The 23,767-nt window shown below is 35.4% G+C and overlaps 1 protein-coding gene and 1 pseudogene across 11 annotated transcripts in view; both read right to left on the bottom strand.

Annotated features, from left to right (window-relative positions):
- Rh50 (Rhesus blood group-associated glycoprotein Rh50) overlaps window positions 1-23,767 on the bottom strand; it is a 415,396-nt gene that overhangs the window by 236,773 nt on the left and 154,856 nt on the right. For all 11 annotated transcript variants that reach the window (XM_083092852.1, XM_083092847.1, XM_083092854.1 and 8 more), the window contains one exon: window positions 1,440-1,626. In XM_083092852.1, the coding sequence (XP_082948978.1) occupies window positions 1,440-1,626 (187 nt within the window). The remainder of the gene's footprint in view (window positions 1-1,439; window positions 1,627-23,767) is intronic.
- On the bottom strand, window positions 11,589-12,271 carry LOC145968285 (uncharacterized; annotated as a pseudogene).

The following is a 23,767-nucleotide window of genomic DNA, read 5'->3' as shown; positions in this document are numbered from 1 at the left end:
CTGTATTCACGCATGTATTTCGCAAGAACGAAACGAAGTTCACTCTCAACAAGGATCAAAGTTAGGTATAGAATGAATTTTGTTTATTAATGATATTTATTGATCGTAGAATTTTTTAAATATTTTTCCAATATTCTCCGCTAAAAATACTCTCGGAATTTACTTTTACATTATGACGCCAAAATTATGGGAATCATGCCAATAAGTAATTTGCAATTAACAGTTACAAATTTTCTCTTAAAAACAACTATGTGTTTTCTTTGCACCAATTGATTCCTCTCATTATTTTGTGCATAAAAGTATTGAGATAAGATCATCGAAAAATGAATATATTACGAGAGAAGACTATTTTATAGTTTATCTAAAATTAAAAAGGTACTTCAAATCTCATAACTCAAAAAGTACTTAATAAAAAAATACTTTATTATAATGTTTTGAAAAGCTCTCGAGGTAAAAATATACAATAAAAAACGGGGGCTTCTATTTAAAAAATTTAGAATGAATATGATATAATTTTAATGACACCACCCAAAGTCTAATTAATATTTCTATTTTCTTTTCTCCTTGGAACCAAACAACTTTTATCTAAAAAGTTTGCTTTTAAATCTTATAGGTTTTGAGATATTTAAGATGATCGATTTAAGTGGACCACTCTGTATATGTCAATAGATATAAATTATTATTATTATAGAACATATTTATATATATGTTATTAAACATTAAATATTTTATTCCTTTATATTTATAAGAAAATCTTAATAAAAATATTTTCGATTATATTCGATTAATATACAGGGTGGGCCATTTTAATGTCCCACCCCAAATATCTCTTTTCCTACGCCTTTTACAAAAAAATGTTTCGTACAAAAGTTGTATGGTTTCAAGGGAGACATAGGTGTCATTAATTTGACCTTGAATAGTTACTTGAAGGTCACGTGAAGGTCACCTTCAATTTTTTAAATAGAGCTGCCTACTTTTTATTGCATATTCTTACAGCTCATCTCGAGAGCTTTTCAAAACACTATAATTAAGTTAGTTTTCATTAAGTACTTTTCGAGTTATGAGGCTTGAAATCATTTCTTAATTTTACATAAACCGTAAAATATCTTGTAAAATATTCATTTTTCGATTATCTTACCTTAATACTTTTATGCACAAAATAATGTGAGAAATCAATTGGTGTAAAGAAAACACATAATTGTTTCGGAGAAAAAATATGTAATTGTTAATTGCAAACAACTTAAGGTCAAATTAATGACACCATCTTATGTCCCCCTTGAAACCATACAACTTTTGTACAAAACATTTTTTTGTAAAAGGCGTAGGAAAAAAGATATTTGGGGTGGGACATTAAAATGGCCCACCCTGTATATATGTATGTGTATATTTTATTTTATTTTATTTAAATATCTTCACTGAATTAAAATATAAATACTGACCTTTTTAAAGAGAGATAAGCTTTGCTGCTCAATTTCACATGCATGGCGCCGTCGCAAATTAGAGCTACTTGGACCAGTATCGCACCAACAAGGAAGGTGAGGCCTACAGCACTCTGACTGTACCGTTTGAGGAATGTCATTAGGAAGCCGAAGCCGATCCAAATCATCACGTGGATATCTTGGTACACTGTGTTATTTTAACAATTTTAGATAAGAACGAATATAAAAATAGCTTTTCATAAGTGTATAATTTATGCGATTAAAGAACATATTATGCTTGCTTTCTTCATGTTTATTTCTTTTCATAAATATAAGCTATATTGAGTGTTAATTATTGTTTGCAATTATTATTTAAAACAGTAAGATAATAAAAGAGATGTCTATAATTCATACAGATCTCTCGATTCATCGATTTGCGTGCATTGCACATTCTCACTGCAAATGAATTGAAATATGAGTATGAATCTAACAGTGACTCCATTTGTAACACAAAAGAGAATAATAGAATAATAGAATAATAAAATGAGAATAATAGTAGTTGCCAACTAAAACTCTGTTATATATTTTTTATTCTTTTCTCGTTCTTTGTTTTATATTTTCTTATTCCTCCTAATAAAGATAAATATAAAAATATGTATAAAAAGTTACACCTCACTAATTTTATTGCCACTTAAATATATTGTAGCGGAAATAATTCTGAGTAATCCTCCCCAAAAATCAAGTAAAACATGGCATTAGAAGTTTAGAAGATATAATAAAATAAAATCTGGCAATTTTATGATATTTTTCCTTAGATATTATAAAATGATATTAGGAACAGTGAAGTTTATGTATAATTTAATTAATGTCGTACTAATCTATTTATCGTTGTCTAAATAGAAAAAAAATACTTATTTACATCGAAAAGATAGCTTAGTAAGTATAATCCATTAAAGTAATCATAGATGGTTTATCAATAATCAATTTCATCTATTTCTCATAGTTTATTAATAGTTTTCATTATGCGACTATATGAATTTCTAAACTTTGTTGATATATAGGATAATATAAAGGCTATTATAATCTATTACTTAATAAATCTTGTTGATCGAAAATTATTCACGGGCATATTAAATGTCCACGATGTGAAACATAACTGTCGGCTTAAATTGTAAGTGCATATTTTTGCTGTGTCATGTTGTAAAATAATAAACAACGCAGACATAAAAGAGGACGTAAAGTATGATGTAATTTTAGAATAAATTTGCTTTATAACATATGACTTTTTTATTTAAGTTGTAACATGTATGATTTATTTCATATTTTTTAATGTTGCTCTTTCATATATCCTCTTCGAAATATCGTATCCTTCCTGGATGAGCTTAATATTCAATCTCATATTGTTGCAACTAGTCAAATTTTTATTGTTTTTTTATTATATTTCTACTCGCAATGTTAACTTCTCATTTTCATATTAAAATTTGTTTTTAACTTAATTGGCTAAAGGATAATAGGGAAATATTAAAAAGAGAATGCATTATATTGTGAAAATAGATGGTTAAAATTTGAAAACTCAAGTTTGAAAAAGATCGACATATTACATGGCAGTAGATTCTTGGCAGTTTTGAAATAGGAAAATTGTTTGTCGAGTATATATCTACTCAGCAGATGCATTATTTAACAGTGCAAGAACTATATATGTTTAATTAATCATACACTGAGAAAAATCGTTTGATTGTACCAATAAGACGTATATGATTGAAGGCATTTTGGTTAAATCAAACAAGAATTTCTAGTTATCATGATAAAACTCGATTTTTTATAACTAGAACGTTTAATAGATTTTACTATAAGGATTTGGTTTGTATTTTCTGGTTGGATCTATAAAATTTCTTGTTACATTAATTTCTTTGCTTGCCGCTAGGCGGCGAGCCACTCTTAACTTAACTCGTATTCAATATTTGCCATGAAATGTATATAAAAAACTAGTATTGACATTAAATCCAAAGTATATTTTTTTTCTCTTACGAGCAGTAGTGCCAGAAAGAGGACGCTAGCTCTCTGATTGTGTGTGTTTGAGCTGCATCCTCTTCTTGCATCACTGTTTATCATTCTTTTGACGGTGTGAGGGTGGGCGGTGGGACGTTGGTCGAATTTGATGAGAGCAATACTATGACAGTTAATACAGATGACAACATCAGTACAAATAAAATTACATATTTTAATGTACCATACATAAAGGATATCTCAGAAAAGTTTAGTGTTTGTGTCAAAGATCTAGATATACGGATGTCTTATACGGGAATAAATAATTTGCGTAGGTTTATATCTGTAGGAAAAGACAAGCTCCAAAAAAATGCGAAAAGCAACATAGTATACAAGATTAACTGTAACGATTGCGATGCTTCCTACGTGGGACAAACAAGTCGTCCGCTAAATATTCGCATCAAGGAGCATAAAAAGAGTCGCATCTCTGTCTTAGCGAACCATAAGTTATCGAATCATGATTTCGATTAGGATAATGTTGAGATCTTGGATGAGGAACCTTTTTTGGGGAAGAGATTGATGTCCGAGATGATACACATTAAGCGCCAAAGGAATGCTTTAAATCTTCAGAGCGATACGCTTAAATTGAGTGATGCCTGTTTGCCGATTATCGATACTTTTTCGAAAATTTGAGCCTGTCATTGTTATTGGATCCGTTGATGTTTTGTCAACAACATACATGTATACGTGGGTATTTGTTTCACATTCTCGTTGATTGTCGGTTAAGAGTCGTTGGACTTGGTGAGATGTTCGTGTCCGGCCCCATCGCGTTTTTTGTGTCCGAGTAAGTACCGCAAGTATAATATTTGCATCCATTGGCGTCGTAATAATCATTGGAATATATTTGATAGTGCATCTTTCCTTGCGTCTTGTACCGTTAGGAGATTCTTAGATTGGACGTGTGGTTGAGACGGTTATGTAATGTCGAACTATTTGACTTGTATATTAACAGTGACTTCTTAATTTCTTTCTTTTATACATTGTATTTATATTGCTTTTATTCCTTTTTTGTACATTTGCAGTATGTCACTGAAGAAGGCTCGAAAGGAGTCCGAAACGTATGATTGATCATCAATAAAATGTGGATTACAGAAGTAGTTTTTATTGCTTCACGCCTTTCATCCGCATTGGCTCGATATTGCCTAATTATTTAGTTAAATTTACCTGTTTATCAGTTTAATTTCTAACAAACTGAATTTAAAATAATTTATTCAATAATCTGCATTGAATTTATCCAATAATCTTGTTGGAATTCAGAATATTAAACAGACTTTGGAGATTAGATGGAAAAAATTTTAGACGATCTGGTGCTCGCGAGTTTAGTATTATTAACCAGAAAATTTGGTAAATTTAACAGGAAGAAATTAATCAGATTCATCTGGTAATTCCTACAAGAATTCTGGTTCGTCCATTTTCCAACAGACATACTGGTTGAATCTACCAGAATTCTAATTAATGCAACCAGATTTTTTTCTCAGTGTAGATATATTTTATTGGAAAACGTACATGTAGGTCTTTAAAACAAAATACTATCAAGAGGCACGGTAGTACCTCTTGATAGTATTTTGTTTTAAAGACCTACATGTACGTTTTCCGGTAAAACATATCTATGATTAATTAAACATATATATAGTTCTTGCTACCGTTAAATAATACATCTGCTGATCAGACATATACTCGCTCCAAGTTCATGCGCAGCAACAACGAGGCATCTTGTATATCTACACGAGTCGGTTAGTTGAGAGTATCTTAAATTATTAGATTTCAACAACGACTAAACTAATCATATTTTTAATAAGTTTAATCAATAAGTCGAAAAATTTAAATTATATAAGTTTGAATTATTTTATATATATATATACAGGATGTCAGGGAAATTTTCGCCCTCACGAAGTAAGGAGGTAGATTGACTCAAATTAAGAAGGAAGGACTTTTACTGTTTTGTGATATTCGCAATAATTAACGAAAAATTAAATAAAGAATATCGACCAATCTGCGTGAGTAGAAGCGCGCGGCGACGAGAGTTGTCCCACTGTAATCTTATACTAGGCGCGCGGCGAAGCGGTGGGCGGATCGCTCTCCGAGACATGATGATGGCGTGCGATATATCGCAATACCGTGCCGAAAAATGACCCATTCTTTTAAAAGCGCACCATGCTATCTACCGCAAGGTGGTGTGGAAATGATAGCGCATCATTTCCTCGCCACTAAAACACATGTCCGCTCAGCTGTAGTTGCGTGCTGCTGGCGTATGCACTCTGGCAACAGCTTGCGAGAGCTGAGACGGTTTTAGTAAAAATCTTGTGTTCGCGTAGTAAATTAACAGTGAAAATGAAGTGTACTCTGCAGGAATATACGGATATGATTGTGGCATACGGGCTAGCGGGAGAAAATACTTATCGCGCGGCCGTAATTTACGTGGAATGATTTTCCGGGCGTGCACGAAAACCAAGTGGACGTACAATTTTATGCGTTGTGCAATAATTATGTGAAACTGGGTATCGTGCATAATATCGAGATAACCGGTCCAGCAGTGCGTCTTCGTGTACGAGATGAAGAAAGGATTCTTGAAGCATTTTATGAAAATCCTGGAACTAGCGTGCGTCGTGTGCGGTATGAATTTGGTTTTTCGCGATACGCGGTACATCACGCTTTACGTGTAACGGATTACGCCCGTATCATTACCAATGTGTGCAACACATTTTATCGAGGGATTTTCAACCACGGATCAATTTTTGTGAAGGTACTGTCATCATCAATTTTTTACATTTACGATACATTCAGCGTACAGTAACGGCATTTTGAACAATTTTCACAAATATTTAAATTTAGAGTGGAATAGGCCTATGGGGAAACCACTATAAAAAAAGCGCACCATGCTATCTACCGCAAGGTGGTGTGGAAATGATAGCGCATCATTTTCTCGCCACTAAAAAGACGGGTCATTTTTCGGCGCGGTATTGCGATATATCGCACGCCACCATCATGTCTCGGAGAGCCATCGCTTCGCCGCGCGCCTAGTATAAGATTACAGTGGGACGACTCTCGTCGCCGCGCGCTTCTACTCACGCAGATTGGCCGATATTCTTTATTTAATTTTTCGTTAATTATTGCGAATATCACAAAACAGTACAAGTCCTTTTTAATTTGAGCCAATCTACCTCCTTACTTCGTATGGGCAAAAATTTCCCTGACACCCTGTATATATATATACAGGGTGTCCCATTTTAACTTGGACAGTAGATATGCCTTTATTGATTCCCCAAAGGGGTTACAATTAAATACATCTCTTAGCGTACATTTATTTCTTATCCTACATTTCTTACTTATTCTACTTATTCTAACTTACATTCTAACTTATATTAACTTATTCTACTCCTTTCTTAATCCTGCCTATACACACACATACACGCTAAAACCCTGCTCTACTTAGCCTAGTTTGGACCTCCGCTTCCGGTTTTCCTCGAGCTCTTTCCATTTTTCTTCTTTTCTCTGCTCTTCAGTGTCCTCCTATCTACTCCTAGTATCCATTTTAAAAATCTTTCTTCCACTCTTTCCATTTTTTCCCTTTCCTTCCATCCCTAAATCTCGGCTCCGTAGCTTAACACCGTCCAGACCAACGCATCAAACAGCCATATTCTTTTTCCTACGTCCTTCCCAAATTTCCTTTTCCCTATGCTCCACACTTGTCCCATCATTCCCATTGCCTTTCTTACTCTGTCTTTTATGTGTCCCTCTTGTCTGCCATTTGATTGAAAGACATCCTAGGTATTTTATCTCTTTAACCTCCTCTATCTCCTTCCCCTTACACATCCACTTAACTCTTTTTCTCCTACCTCCTCCCTTTCTAAATATCATTATCTTAGTTTTCGTCACATTCACCTCCAGCCTCTTTTTATCAATATATCTTTCCATTCTTACTAACATTGCCTTCATCTCATCTTCCTCTTCCGCCACCAGTACCATATCGTCCGCATATGCCATCGAATATATCTTCCCCTCTTCCAGCTTAATCCCTCCCCTTCTCCGCCTAGCCAAATCCTCTTCCAAGTCTGCAATCATAATATTGAATAACAGCGGACTTAGCGGACATCCCTGTCTTACACCTCTCCCAAAATTCCTCACTTACCTCTTCTCCTATCCTCACTCTACTCTTTGTCTCCTTTAATACCTCCTCTATTCTCTCTATCAACCCCTCTCTAACCCCTCTCTCCCTTAGAGCTCTTATCAACACCTCCCTGTCTACCGAGTCGAAGGCCGCTCTTAGATCTATAAACACGCTTATCAGCTTCTTTTTCTCCCTGTGAATCTGCCTTTGCGCTAAATAATTCATTACATATACGTTGTCCATTACCCCCTTTCCCTTTCTAAATCCTGTCTGATTTTCCGGTATTATACCCTTTTCTTCTATTTCTTCCCTTAACCTTTCCATCAGAATCGACGTGTAAATCTTATACAGCGTCGGCATGAGTGTAACCCCCCTGTAATCCGTAACCTTATCTCCTTCCCCTTTTTTCACTATCGGCGCGATTATCTCTTCCTTCCATCCCTCCGGCCACCCCTCTCCCCTCCATACTCTATTACAAATCTCCCAAGCCCATTTTCTTATTTCTTCTCCTCCATATCTCCATACCTCATTTGGTATGTCGTCTAAACCTACTGCCTTATTTAACCTTAATTTATTCATAACTTTGTTAACTTCCTCCCATTTTATGTTTCTCTCCTGCACTCTTCTACTTCCTTTCTCTTTTCCTTTGAGAACTCTCTCCTCCACCCCTCCTAACAGTTCCGTAAAATATTCCTTCTATTCCTTCATCTGTATCCCTTCATCTATTCCTTTCGTTTTCCTCCTCTCCCTATTTACTATCTCCCATACCTTGCTTTCTGTTCTCGCTTCTCCTGCCTCTCTTATTAATCTTTCTCCCTCCTCCTTCTTTTTCCTTTTACACATCTCCCTATACTTTCTCTTTTCTTCTGTATACCTTTCTCCACCTTCTTCCCTTTTCCTCCATCTTCTCAGCTTCTGTCTCACTTTTTTCTTTTCTCCTACACATTCCTTATCCCACCACCCCTGTCTTCTTCTCTCTCTCCTATTATCTCCTTTCCCGCACTCTTCTAAAGCTTTCTTTATTTTTTCATTCATTTTCTCTATCTCTTCTCCCACCTCACTTTCGTTCCCTCCTATATCTATTCCTCCTATTTCCCTCCTAAATTTCTTTCTCTCTTCCTCGTCCCATATCCCCCTTTTGCCCTCTTGCCTCTTACTCTTTTCCTTTTCCCATTTACCTTCTTTCCTTATCCAACAAATTACTGGATGATGATCCGAGTCAATATCTTCTCCTATTTCTAGTCTTTCTATTCTTTCCCGTAATCCTTCATTTCCTAAAACATAATCTATCACCGTATTTCCTCTACTTCCTGTATACGTGTATTCTCCATCTTCATCCCCTTTTATATTCCCATTTAAAATGCTCCATCCCGTTTCCTCTAGCACCTCCACTAACCTCCTTCCTTCTCTATTGCTTTTCTCATCTTTAGAGTTCCTAGTCTTTATCGTTCCTTGATCCTCCCCCATATTGACCCTCCCCCCCATTCCTCCCGTCCTTGCATTAAAATCTCCTATTATTACACTCTTACCTTCCTCTTCTCTCTCTTCCATCCATTTCTTTAATCCCTCTATCTTTTTCTCTAACATGGACAGTAAAATATCTCAAAAACTAAGCCCAGCAAACAAAAATGTTTCAGACAAAAGTTGTATGGTTACGAGGGGGCCATAAGATGGTACCATTGGTTTGACCTTGAAGAGTCATTTGAAGGTCACGTGTAGGTCACTTCAATTTTTTTAAATGGAACACCCTATATATTTTTGCACATTTTTGTAGCTTATCTCGAGAGCTTTCCAAAACACTATAATTAAGTAACTTTCGTTAAGTACTTTTTGAGTTATGAGGCTTGAAATAATTTCTTAATTTTACATAAACCGTAAAATATCTTGTAAAATATTCATTTTTCGATTAATTTACCTTAATACTTTTATGTACAAAATAATGAGAGGAATCAATTGGTGTAAAGAAAACACATAGTTATTTTTAAGAAAAATCATGGAATTGTTAATTGCAAATTACATATTTTTTCTTCAAAACAAATATGTGTTTTCTTTACACCAATTGATTCCTCTCATTATTTTGTACATAAAAATATTAAGGTAAGATAATCGAAAAATGAATATTTTACAAGATATTTTACGGTTTATGTAAAATTAAGAAATTATTTCAAGCCTCATAACTCAAAAAGTACTTAACGAAAAGGTACTTAATTATAGTGTTTCGGAAATCTCGGGATAAGCTACAAGAATATGCAATGACAAATAGTAGGTTGAAGAAATTGAAGGTAACCTTCATGTGACCTTCAAATAACTCTTCAAGGTCAAATCAATGGTACCATCTTATGGCCCCCTCGAAACCATACAACTTTTGTCTGAAACATTTTTGTTTGCCGGGCTTAGTTTTTGAGATATTTTACTGTCCAAGTTAAAATGGGACACCCTGTATACAGGGTGACCCATTTTAACATAGGCAGCCAAATAACTCGAAAAATAAGCAAGATAGAGAAAAATGTTTTAGACAAAAGTTGTATGGTTTCGAGGGGGCCATAAGATGGTATCATTGGTTTGACCTTGAAGAGTCATTTGAAGGTCACGTGAAGGTCACTTCAATTATTTTAAATGGAATACCCTATATATTTTTGTACATTCTTGTAGCTTATTTCGAGAGCTTTCCAAAACACTATAATTAAGTACCTTTCCGTTAAGTACTTTTTGAGTTATGATGCTTGAAATAATTTCTTAATTTTACATAAACCGTAAAATATCTTGTAAAATATTCATTTTTCGATTATCTTACCTTAATACTTTTATGTACAAAATAATGAGAGGAATCAATTGGTGTAAAGAAAACACATAGTTGTTTTTAAGAAAAAATATGGAATTGTTAATTGCAAATTACATATTTTTTCTTCGAAACAACTATGTGTTTTCTTTACACCAATTGATTCCTCTCATTATTTTGTACATAAAATTATTAAGGTAAGGTAATCGAAAAATGAATATTTTACAAGATATTTTACGGTTTATGTAAAATTAAGAAATTATTTCAAGCCTCATAACTCAAAAAGTACTTAACGAAAATGTACTTAATTATAGTGTTTTGGAAAGCTCTCGAGATGAGCTACAAGAATGTACAAAAATATATAGGATGTTCCATTTAAAAAAATTGAAGTGACCTTCACGTGACCTTCAAATGACTCTTCAAGGTCAAACCAATGATACCATCTTATGGCCCCCTCGAAACCATACAACTTTTGTCTGAAACATTTTTGTTTGCCGGGCTTAGTTTTTGAGATATTTTACTGTCCAAGTTAAAATGGGACACCCTGTATACAGGGTGGCCCATTTTAATACATCCAATCGAATATCTCGAAAACCAAGCCCGGGAGAGAAAAATGTTTCAGACAAAAGTTGTTTGGTTTCGAGGGGGCCATAAGATGGTATCATTGGTTTGACCTTGAAGAGTCATTTGAAGGTCACGTGAAGGTCACCTCAATTTTTTTAAACGGCACCCCCTATTTTTTGTTACATATTCTTGTAGCTGACCTCGAGAGCTTTCCAAAACACTATAATAAAGTATTTCTTCATTGAGTACTTTTCGAGTTATAAAGCTCCAAATTTGCAATTTGAAAAAATTCAAAATATCTCGTAAAATATTCACTTTCCGATAGTCTTACCTTACATGATCCAGCCAGTCAAGGCGAGATCCGAGCATAATCCAGCCAGTCAAGACAAGGTCCGTGTATGATCCAGCCAGTCAAGGCAAGATCTAGGCATGATGCAGCTAGTGAAGGTAAGATTCGAGTATAATCCAGCCAGTGAAGGTAAGATTTTGACATGATCCAACCAGTGAAGGTAAGATCCGTGTATGATTCAGCCAGTGAAGGCAAGATTTGGACATGATCCAACCAGTGAAGGTAAGATCCGTGTATGATCCAGCCAGTCAAGGCAAGATCTAGGCATGATGCAGCTAGTGAAGGTAAGATCCGAGTATGTTCCAGCCAGTCAAGGCAAGATCTCTATGGAAGGAACTGTTCAAAATTATCTCCATTGGCTTGAAAACATAATTCCAACCTTTTTTCGAAGTGCCTGACCGTTTTGAGTAAGACAGCTCGCGGTATATTTGCGCAAGCTACTCTTATCCTCTCTATCATGTCTTCTCTAGTTGTAGGCGCATGCTCATAAACCACATTTTTAATATACCCCCATAAATAAAAATCAAGTGAAGTCAGATCAGGTGATCGTGGAGGTCATGCGATGGCTCTTCGTCGCCCATTCCATCTGCCATTGTATTCTCGATCTAGATAAGCTCTCACTATTGCCGCATAATGAGGTGGCGCCCCGTCCATTTGTATCCACATTCTCTGGCGTGTATAAAGATCAATGTCTTCAAGCAATGGTGGTAATGATCCCTCAGAAGTTCCAAAAAATTTGCACTATTGACATTTCCTTCAAAAAAATAAGGACCAATCAAGAAACCATTTATAATACCACACCAAACATTCACACTCCAGCGATGCTTATTATCTTCTTGTCTATGCCAATGTGGGTTAATATCCGACCAATAATGGCAATTATGTCTATTTAATTCACCATTATTTTTGAACGTCGATTCATCAGAGAACATAATATAATAGAAGAAATTCGGATCAGCTCGGATCATCTGTTGTGCCCATTGACAAAATTGTACACGCAACGGCATATCTGCTTGAGTAAGAGCTTGTGTTAACGTGATATGGTAAGGATGGTACTTCGTTTTCTTCAAAATTCTTAAGATCGTGTTTCTCGGGATACCAATTTCTCTAGCCATAATACGACTACTTGTATGAGGATGAAGATGAATGAATGCCAAGATAATGTGCACACGCACATCGTCTTCATTATATTCATGATGTGCTCTTTGACGTTTTAAACGGCCTTGGCGAGCTCTTCGTTCGAGGTCCCGGATTGTAGTATGATTCGGATGTTGTTCCCTTTCGGGGTAACGATTCCGGTAAACTCGCGAAGCTTCATGATAATTTAGTTGACATTCTCCGAGAACAAGGAGAATATCAACAATCTCTGAGGGATGATAATCAGCCATGGGTATTGTCGGCAGACTTAAGCCTCTGAGTAATAAAGTTTGATACTCCGATCAACAGTGGAAGATATTATTATAACAATTTTATTCCTAAATAGTGACAAATATGTGGATACAAATGGACGGGGCGCCACCTCATTATGCGGCAATAGTGAGAGCTTATCTAGATCGAGAATACAATGGCAGATGGACGACGAGGAGCCATCGCATGGCCTCCACGATCACCTGATCTGACTTCACTTGATTTTTATTTATGGGGGTATATTAAAAATGTGGTTTATGAGCATGCGCCTACAACTAGAGAAGACATGATAGAGAGGATAAGAGTAGCTTGCGCAAATATACCGCGAGCTGTCTTACTCAAAACGGTCAGGCACTTCGAAAATAAGTTGGAATTATGTATTCAAGCCAATGGAGATAATTTTGAACAGTTCCTTCCATAGAGATCTTGCCTTGACTGGAACATACTCGGATCTTACCTTCACTAGCTGCATCATGTCTAGATCTTGCCTTGACTGGCTGGATCATACACGGATCTTACCTTCACTGGTTGGATCATGTCCAAATCTTGCCTTCACTGGCTGGATCATACACGGATCTTACCTTCACTGGTTGGATCATGTCCAAATCTTGCCTTCACTGGCTGGATTATACTCGAATCTTACCTTCACTAGCTGCATCATGCCTAGATCTTGCCTTGACTGGCTGGATCATACACGGACCTTGTCTTGACTGGCTGGATCATGCTTGGATCTCGCCTTGACTGGCTGGATCATGTAAGGTAAGACTATCGGAAAGTGAATATTTTACGAGATATTTTGCATTTTTTTAAATTGCAAATTTGGAGCTTTATAACTCGAAAAGTACTCAATGAAAAAACATTTGATTATAGTGTTTTGGAAAGCTCTCGAGGTCAGCTACAAGAATATGTAATAAAAAATAGGGGTGCCTTTTAAAAAAATTGAGGTGACCTTCACGTGACCTTCAAATAACTCTTCAAGGTCAAATCAATGGTACCATCTTATGGCCCCCTCGAAACCAAACAACTTTTGTCTGAAACATTTTTCTCTTCCGGGCTTTGTTTTCGAGATATTCGACTGGATGTATTAAAATGGGCCACCCTGTATAATAAAATTGAATTATCTAATAAAAGTGTCTTTATTTTTTCTATAGGTATCGTGAAGAGATAATGTGAAATAAAGTCAAAATGTGGAAATTTTCATTTAAGAAACGTGATTGTCACCGTTATTATCGCTACACGTAACCTACATGTACACATACGTGCATAGATGTACAGGATCTAGCAAAGATTGTGTCAACGCTCGTGAACGGATAGAAGTAAAATAACCTAAACAAAAAAGTTCTTTACCATTTTACAACTATGGCATTAGAATGAATAGCAACCTTGTACAGTTGACGTGATAGTGGCACTCTGCAACATTAGCTGCATGCGCGGTTAACAGCACTTTTGACAACTCTTAAAACATGTGCTTATGAATTTGTGTCTGTGAGTATTTATTAACTTTACGTAAAAAATGCAGCAGTTCGTATGGCGGTTCGTATCGCAGTTTAATATTAAATTAACCTTTTTAAAAAATGGTAAAAAAAGTACTAACAAATTTTAATATAATTATAACATATTCTCACAAAAATAATGATATTAAAAAGTTGCACCAAGAATATAAATTTTAGGCAATAAGTAATTCCTTTTATTATTATTATTACTATTATTATCACTATTTATCATTATTATAAAACAAAAAATCATAAAATCATAAAATTAATATAAAAAATCATAAAATAAATCAAAAAATCATAAAATTAATATAAAATAATATAAAATTAATATAAAATTTAAAACTTAAATCCCTTTGGATGTTAGTCAGGGAAGTGATCTTGATAACATATGTTAAGGCCAAGTCATTTGGGACTGACTGTGTATAGGTATTTATCAAAAATAAAAAATAAAAAAATAAAAAAAAATTTAATTACAAAATCTTAGTGCAACTAAGCTGAATAATATGTTAATAAAATTAATACATATTCCAGAGAGAGAGAGAGAGAGAGAAAGAGAGAGAGAGCGAAACACATATTTTAATTACTAATTCTAATTATTAATATAACATTTAAATTTAATCAATTAATTTCTTTAATTGATTTTGTGTTGATTTATATTTGGAAAGGACCTCGCACATTTTATATGAAAAAAGTGGTTTCGGTCCAATTGACTGAAATTGAAATATGTTGTAGTTTAGGTGATGCTGATTAAAAGTTTTCTCGGCTAAAAAATCCGAAAATCAAAAGTATAAAAGATATAATTTGAAATGGGTATTGAAATTTAAAAAATGCCTGTTTTTGAATACATAAATTAAATTATATATAAATGTTTGAAAAAAATATATATAGGGTGTTTCTAAATTCGCAATAAATATTTTAATGACAAATTCTTTGTAACATTTTAAGACGAAAATTCTAATACGAAAATGTCGAGGATATAATAGTTTTCAAATGGGAAAAGATCACGAATGACAGGGCTAGAATTTCACGCACTCAGGGTTGGCAAAATGGCTAGTGATAAAGATGCTTTCATAAATCAAATGCTTTTGATATTATCAGCTGTCGATCAACTTCAGTGGAGGCAATTAAATATACACATATCAATATCGATATATTAAATTATTACATAAAAACATTTTAAACTGGTTATATATATATATATATATATATATATATATATATATACAGGGTGATCCAGAACAAACGTTTGTCTTTAAAAAAATAAATTGTCGAGTCTATTCTAAGACGATTTTCCCTTTGCCAAAATTGTCTACGAGGCGTAGTTTTTAAATTATTAAATAAAATAGTTTGCGAATTACGGAACGAGTACAAGAGGTAGACAGAGACGGCGCAACTCACCGTCCGATACAGGCGATCATGTGGGGCGCTCGACGCGATCAGCTGATTGCTGCACACGAGTGTTACAATCAGTGTGTGTGTGTGTGTGTGGTGTATTTATGCACGCGTATCCATACATGCACCGTACTCTCTCTCTTTCTCTCTCTCTCTCTCCCCCTCTTTCTCTCTCACTCACTCACTCACTCACTTATTCTTACCTTAATAATGATATTCTTCATACTGCTGATAAATAGCAGTGCCCAGTGTGTTGCACGATAATAATCGTCGTCGACGAGACGTCGTTTCTTCAACACGCAGTCTGACACATCGTCAAATAAGCGAAGTTTTTTCTTTCATCACTTTCGACACTTTTACAAAATTTACTCGCGCACTTAATCACTCACAATTGATAAAAGGAGGAATTTACCAACGGTTACGGTACGAATTTAATAAACGGTTAACGCATTTAATTATTAATTACACACTCGATTAAAGAAACGCGTTAACAGAACGCGATACTCGATGCAAAGCGCGCGACGCGACGACCGACGACAAGCAGGTCAGGTTAGAGTACTAGCGCGTAATGCTACACGTTTATGTTTGGCAGCGCCAGAGGCGCTAGTACTAACCTGACCTGCTTGTCGTCGGTCGTCGCGTCGCGCGCTTTGCATCGAGTATCGCGTTCTGTTAACGCGTTTCTTTAATCGAGTGTGTAATTAATAATTAAATGCGTTAACCGTTTATTAAATTCGTACCGTAACCGTTGGTAAATTCCTCCTTTTATAAATCGTGAGTGATTAAGTGCGCGAATAAATTTGTAAAAGTGTCAAAAGTGATGAAAGAAAAAACTTCGCTTATTTGACGATGTGTCAGACTGCGTGTTGAAGAAACGACGTCTCGTCGACGACGATTATTATCGTGCAACACACTGGGCACTGCTATTTATCAGCAGTATGAAGAATCTCATTATTAAGGTAAGAATAAGTGAGTGAGTGAGTGAGAGAGTGAGAGAGAAAGAGGGAGAGAGAGAGAGAGAGAGAAAGAGAGAGAGTACGGTGCATGTGTGGATAAATACGCGTGCATAAATACACCACACACACACACACACACACACACACACACACACACACACACTGATTGTTACACTCATCGTGTGCAGCAATCAGCTGATCGCGTCGAGCGCCCCACATGATCGCCTGTATCGGACGATGAGTTGCGCCGTCCCTGTCTACCTCTTGTACTCGTTCCGTAATTCGCAAACTATTTTATTTAATAATTTAAAAACTAAGCCTCGTAGACAATTTTGGTAAAGGGAAAATTGTCTTAGAATAGACTCGTCAATTTATTTTTTTAAAGACAAACGTTTGTTCTGGATCACCCTGTATATATAGGGTGATTCAAAAACCTAACCCCAGTGTCCTTGAAATGACACATTCTTGAATCAATTCTACTTTTCCTTTGGCAAAATTTCGTCCGAAGTTTAGTTTTTGAATTATTAAAGGAAGTTAACGTACGACGGGTCGGATACAAGAGGCAGGCAAGGGTGGCGCGATCCACCGTCAGACGCGAGTGCTTACGCGGGGCGCCTGCTGCGATCAGCTGGTCGCTATACACATACAGACACACATGCGAACACATACATTCTTTCTCTGTCTGTCTGTCTCTCTCTCTCTTCCTCTCTCTCTCTTTCATTCGCTCACTCACCTGTATTTTTTTATTTTTTTACGAGAGAGAGGAAAATGCATTTTATGCATACCCACCGGTCGATCCAGTGAGTTATGTGGGACTCGAGTACCAAGTCGAATTATCAACTCGGTACTCCCTACCCACTAAAAACCCCTCTCTTTTCACGAATTTCCTTTGACACACTGTCCCTCTGACTTCCCGAGATCTGTTTTCACATAACGTCAAAAAATCGTTATTATTACCTTGTTCGATGACTTTTGATGTATTGCTGTAATTGCTTGAAGGAGAAATGAATTTTCCGATAGATCGTACGTTCTCAAATTTAACGTAGATATCACGTTGCAAAAGACAAGAAATCCACACTAAATTATTAACTGAAAGTTTTTCTTCTTTCATGAACTGTATTCTTTTATAAACTTTAACGTAATCACATTTATTTACTCACTCGATGAGACGAGAAATTTACTAATGACTCTATCACTAATCACTATTAATCACTGTCGAATAATAACTGTTGGCGAATAAAAATCACTCGATGAAAGAAACACACGGACACGTTACTACACGACGCGACGACACGACGATAATTATTCGGCGACGGCAAGCAGTTTTTTGTCATGGTAGGTTGCGGTAGGTTAAGGTACTGCTTTCGCTATCGAACGCGATCATGTGTTCGATTGAAGAATGCGGTAAACATAATAAACATTTAACATATTAATATTATTATTATCATGAATGTGTGTGATATCCATACATCGTATGATATCTATTTAAAAATTAATTAGATTAATTAAATGTCTTTAAAATATTTATTACTTTTACTATTATTATATAAAATATTAATATTAAATATTTATTTAACTATTTTATCTATTTATTTATTTATTTATTTATCTATTTCACCTATTTATTTTTAACTATTTATTATCAATGATCGAAAATCGGTCATTGATAATAAATAGTTAAAAATAAATAAGTGAAATAGATAAATAAATAAATAAATAGATAAAATAGTTAAATAAATATTTAATATTAATATTTTATATGATAATAGTAAAAGTAATAAATATTTTAAAAACACTTATTTAATCTAATTAATTTTTAAATAGATATCATACGATGTATCGATATCACACACATTCATGATAATAATAATATTAATATGTTAAATGTTTATTATGTTTACCGCATTCTTCAATCGAACACATGATCGCGTTTGATAGCGCCAGTAGTACCTTAACCTACCGCAACCTACCATGACAAAAAACTGCTTGCAGTCGCCGAGTAATTATCGTCGCATTGTCGCGTCGTCGCGTCGTGTAGTAACGTGTCCGCGCGTGTTTCTTTCATCGAGTGATTTTTAATCGCCAACAGTTATTATTCGACAGTGATTAATAGTGATTAGTGATAGAGTCATTAGTAAATTTCTCGTCTCATCGAGTGAGTAAATAAATGTGATTACGTTAAAGTTTATAAAAGAATACAGTTCATGAAAGAAGAAAAACTTTCAGTTAATAATTTAGTGTGGATTTCTTGTCTTTTGCAACGTGATATCTACGTTAAATTTGAGAACGTACGATCTATCGAAAAATTCATTTCTCCTTCAAGCAATTACAGCAATACATCAAAAGTCATCGAACAAGGTAATAATAACTATTTTTTGACGTTATGTGAAAACAGATCTCGGGAAGTCAGAGGGACAGTGTGTCAAAGGAAATTCGTGAAAAAAGAGGGGTTTTTAGTGGGTAGGGAGTACCGAGTTGGTAATTCGACTTGGTACTCGAGTCCCACATAACTCACTGAATCGACCGGTGGGTATGCATAAAATGCATTTTCCCCTCTCTCGTAAAAAAAAAAAAAAAAATACAGGTGAGTGAGCAAATGAAAGAGAGAGAGAGAGAGGGAAGGAGAGAGAGACAGACAGACAGACAGACAGAGAGAGAATGTATGTGTTCGCATGTGTGTCTGTATGTGTATAGCGACCAACTGATCGCAGCAGTCGCCCCGCGTAAGCACCCGCATCTGAAGGTGAATCGCGCCACCCTTGCCTGCCTCTTGTATCCGACCCGTCGTACGTTAACTACTTCCTTTAATAATTCAAAAACTAAGCTTCGGACGAAATTTTGCCAAAGGAAAAAAGTAGGTATACTAGGCCGGTTCTAACTCAGGTCCTCTCAGGGGGGGTGAGGCGCGAGGGGAACCGCGGCGCGGGGGGGAGTGACGTCACGTGCGGGGAAGGAGGAACTGCAGCGCTCGGTGAGTGACGTCACGCGCGGGGAAGGAGGAACTGCAGCGCTCGGCGAGTGACGTCACGCGCGGGGAAGGGGGATCCACGGCGCGAGCGATGGACGAAGGGGTACGCGCGGGTAGGGGGGATCCGCGGCGCGAGCGATGGACGAGGTGGTCCGCGCGGGTAGGAGGGATCCGCGAGGAGAAGGGGGATCCGTGGAAAGAAGACGGTGGTGTGAGAAGGATAGTGCTAGTTGTGGGAAAAGGATAGCGCTAAGTGTGTGAAGAGGACAGTGCGACAAGGATGGCATGAATGTACGACAAGGATGGCGTCAACGTACAACAAGGATGACGTCAACGTGGGACAAGGACGACGCATTGTAAAATGGCGCATAGGTGGGAGAAGGATGACGCAAAGGTAAGTGAGTGAGTGATAGCGACGAGCATATGAAAGAGAGAGAATGATAATATCGCGAGAACAACGTGTACGAAAGAGAGAGAACGATAATATCGCGAGACCAACGCGTGCGAGAGAGAACGATAGCGCGAAGAGAACGCATACGAAAGAGAAACTTATGATTAACGCGTGCGAGAGAGAGAACTATAATATCGCGAGACTTAGAACGATAATAGCGCAAGACAACGCGTGCGAGAGAGAACGATATTGCAAGAACAACGCGAGTGAGAGAGAACGCATACGAAAGAGAGACTTATGATTAACGCGAGACTTACAACTAGCGCAAGAGAGAGAGAGACGCAAGAGATGGGAGCGCAAGGGAAAGGCGCGTAAATAATTGCAATGTTTTATAAATTACAAATATAAAATTTATTTAAATGTGTGTATACTATACAATTTGTGTGTGTGTGTGTGTGTGTGTGTGTGTGTGTGTGTATGTGTGTATGTGTCTAATAATAAAATAATAATAAGAATAATAATAATATAATATAAAATATAACTTATTGTAAAATATATATATATATATATATATATATATATATATATATATATAGGGGAAGGGGCGATGTGCCGGACTGAGGGATGCCGCTCCTAAAACAGAAATACATTTTATTATTTTTAAATTATTTTATATATATGTATATATATATATATATATATATATATATATATATATTTAATATACAGGGTGAGCCATTTTAATTAACGCACGCAATTATTTCGGAAACAAAGCATTTTAGAGAAAAATGTTTCAGACAAAAGTTTTATGGTTTCGAGGGGGCCATAAGATGGTATCATTGGTTTGACCTTGAAGAGTTATTTGAAGGTCACATGAAGGTCACCTTCAATTTCTTAAATGGAACCTACTATTTGTCATTGCATATTCTTGTAGCTTATCTCGAGAGCTTTCCAAAACACTATAATTAAGTACCTTTTCGTTAAGTACTTTTTGAGTTATGAGGCTTGAAATAATTTCTTAATTTTACATAAACCGTAAAATATCTTGTAAAATATTCATTTTTCGATTATCTTACCTTAATACTTTTACGTACAAAATAATGAGAGGAATCAACTGGTGTAAAGAAAACACATAGTTGTTTTGAAGAAAAAATATATAATTTGCAATTAACAATTCCATATTTTTTCTTCAAAACAACTATGTGTTTTCTTTACACCAGTTGATTCCTCTCATTATTTTGTACGTAAAAGTATTAAGGTAAGATAATCGAAAAATGAATATTTTACAAGATATTTTACGGTTTATGTAAAATTAAGAAATTATTTCAAGCCTCATAACTCAAAAAGTACTTAACGAAAAGGTACTTAATTATAGTGTTTTGGAAAGCTCTCGAGATAAGCTACAAGAATATGCAATGACAAATAGTAGGTTCCATTTAAGAAATTGAAGGTGACCTTCATGTGACCTTCAAATAACTCTTCAAGGTCAAACCAATGATACCATCTTATGGCCCCCTCGAAACCATAAAACTTTTGTCTGAAACATTTTTCTCTAAAATGCTTTGTTTCCGAAATAATTGCGTGCGTTAATTAAAATGGCTCACCCTGTATATCAAACAAGTATAGTTGTCCCCTTATATAAAAGGGGAGATAAAGAGAGAACAGACAACTATAGAGGGATTTCTCTGCTGTGCACTGCATACAAGATATATGCGGAAATACTAAGTAACAGATTGGAGGAAACAATGGAGAAGAAAGGAGTGATACCTGACAGCCAAGCCGGCTTCAGAAAAAGGAGGTCTACGATGGACAACGTTTTTATCTTGAACCATATAGTACAAAGGGAGAAGGAGAAAGGTATGGCGACTGGAAAGAACAAGATTTTCGCAATATTTGTGGACCTGAAAGCAGCATTCGACAACGTGGACAGAGGAATTTTATGGAAAACAATGGAGGAGAAAGGGGTGGAGAGCAGTTTAATGAACAAGATAAAGGAAATTTACAATGCGACGGAAGTGACAATAAGGACGAAAGATGGGTTCACAAGGGGCTTCAAGACGAAGAAAGGTGTTAGGCAAGGCTGTGTGATGAGTCCTGCCCTGTTCAACTTATACATTGCGGACATTGATAAAGTTTTAGAAAAGCGTGGCATAGGAGGTGTAGAACTAGGAGGAGTGAGAGTGTGGTCATTGGCATGCGCGGACGATATGGTTTTGGTAGCGAAAAATAGAGAGGCTTTATTAGATATGATGAGTATGTTAAAAAGATTTTTAAAAGAAAGGAAATTAGAATTAAATACAGAAAAAACAAAAGTGCTGGTTTTTAATAGTAAAGGTAAAAAAGGCAGGAAAGCATGGAAATGGGACAACAAAATAATAGAGGAAGTAGAAAATTTCAAGTATCTGGGATTCACGTTTAATAAGAAAGGTAATTATGCCGATCATATAAAAGAACTGAATAGGAAAGGAAGGATCGCTGCAAATAGGGTTTGGGGTTTAGGAGAAAGATTATGTAAAGATGATTTTTATAGGAGATGGATGCTTTTTAAGTACCTAGTGAAAAGTGTAATGGAGTATGGAGCAGAGATATGGGGGTGGAGTGAAAAAAAAGAGTTGGAAAAAGTCATAATGGATTATGTAAGATGGGTGTTTAGGCTAGATTTTTGTACACCGAGGTATGTTATATTAAGGGAACTAGGATTGGAGAAATTAAAAATTGGTTGGGGTATAAGAGCTATGAGGTACGAGAAAAGAAGCAGAGAGAAACAAGACGGAAGTTTGATAAGGGCATGCTGGGATGAAAAGGACATAATGGCTAAAAAGAAAAAGGATGTATATAATTTGGAACGAGAAAGATTTTATAATAACAATGGTTGGAGCTTAGAAGTAATAAAAGAATTAAATAATGAAGGTAAAAATACTGAAGGCTTAGTAAGAATAAGGGAACGGGACATTCAAGGGCAAATAATAAACAGTAAAATAGCAGAGACAAGGTATAATACAAGGTACAAAGAGATAGAGGTGAGAAACGAAACACCCAGTTATTTATTAAAAGAAAACCTGGATAAAGTAAAAACAGGAGATGAGATTAGAGTGATGGTAAAATTAAGATGCGGCAATTTAGAGGATACAAATAAATATTGGCTGGACGAAGAAGATACGAAATGTAGATTCTGCAAGATAGGTAGGGATAATTTAGACCATTATATAAGCGAGTGCAATATCACAAGTAAGTGGTTTGAGATTCTAGGTAGGAATAACAAAGAAAGACTAGAGAATACATGCGATGACAAATTTAGAGTGGAAAAAGGAAAGGTGTTAAATAAATTATGGAAAGGAAGAGAGGAATGCTATAAAAAAAAAAGATAGGATAAAGGAAAAGAAAAATAAGAAAGAGAAATGGGGAAGGAGCGTGAGTAGGAGTAGTAATGGAAATAGATTTAAAAATATAACGGTTGTAAATAATATTGATTGCGGCGTTTATGTAAAGAGGAAAGAGGGATGATGTGTGGATGGATGTGTGTTCTTTTAAGTAAGAAATGTAAACCAAGTCCTTTTCTTGGCGTATAGCTGAAATAAATAAAAATATATTATTTAAATATATTTAATATATATATATATATATATATATATATATATATATATATTTTACAATAAGTTATACTTTATGTTATATTATTATTATTCTTATTATTATTATTCTTATTATTATTTTATTATTAGACACATACACACATACACACATACACCCACACACACACACACACAAATTGTATAGTACACACACACATTTAAATAAATTTTATATTTGTAATTTATAAAACATTGCAATTGTTTACGCGCCTTTCCCTTGCGCTCCCATCTCTTGCGTCTCTCTCTCTCCTGCGCTAGTTG

Source organism: Camponotus vicinus, unplaced genomic scaffold, assembly GCF_025532165.1.
Source record: "Camponotus vicinus isolate PSW18456_S1 unplaced genomic scaffold, iyCamVici1.0 SCAF_3, whole genome shotgun sequence".
Classification (NCBI taxonomy): domain Eukaryota; kingdom Metazoa; phylum Arthropoda; class Insecta; order Hymenoptera; family Formicidae; genus Camponotus; species Camponotus vicinus.
This window is presented reverse-complemented; position numbering and strand designations above follow the sequence as displayed.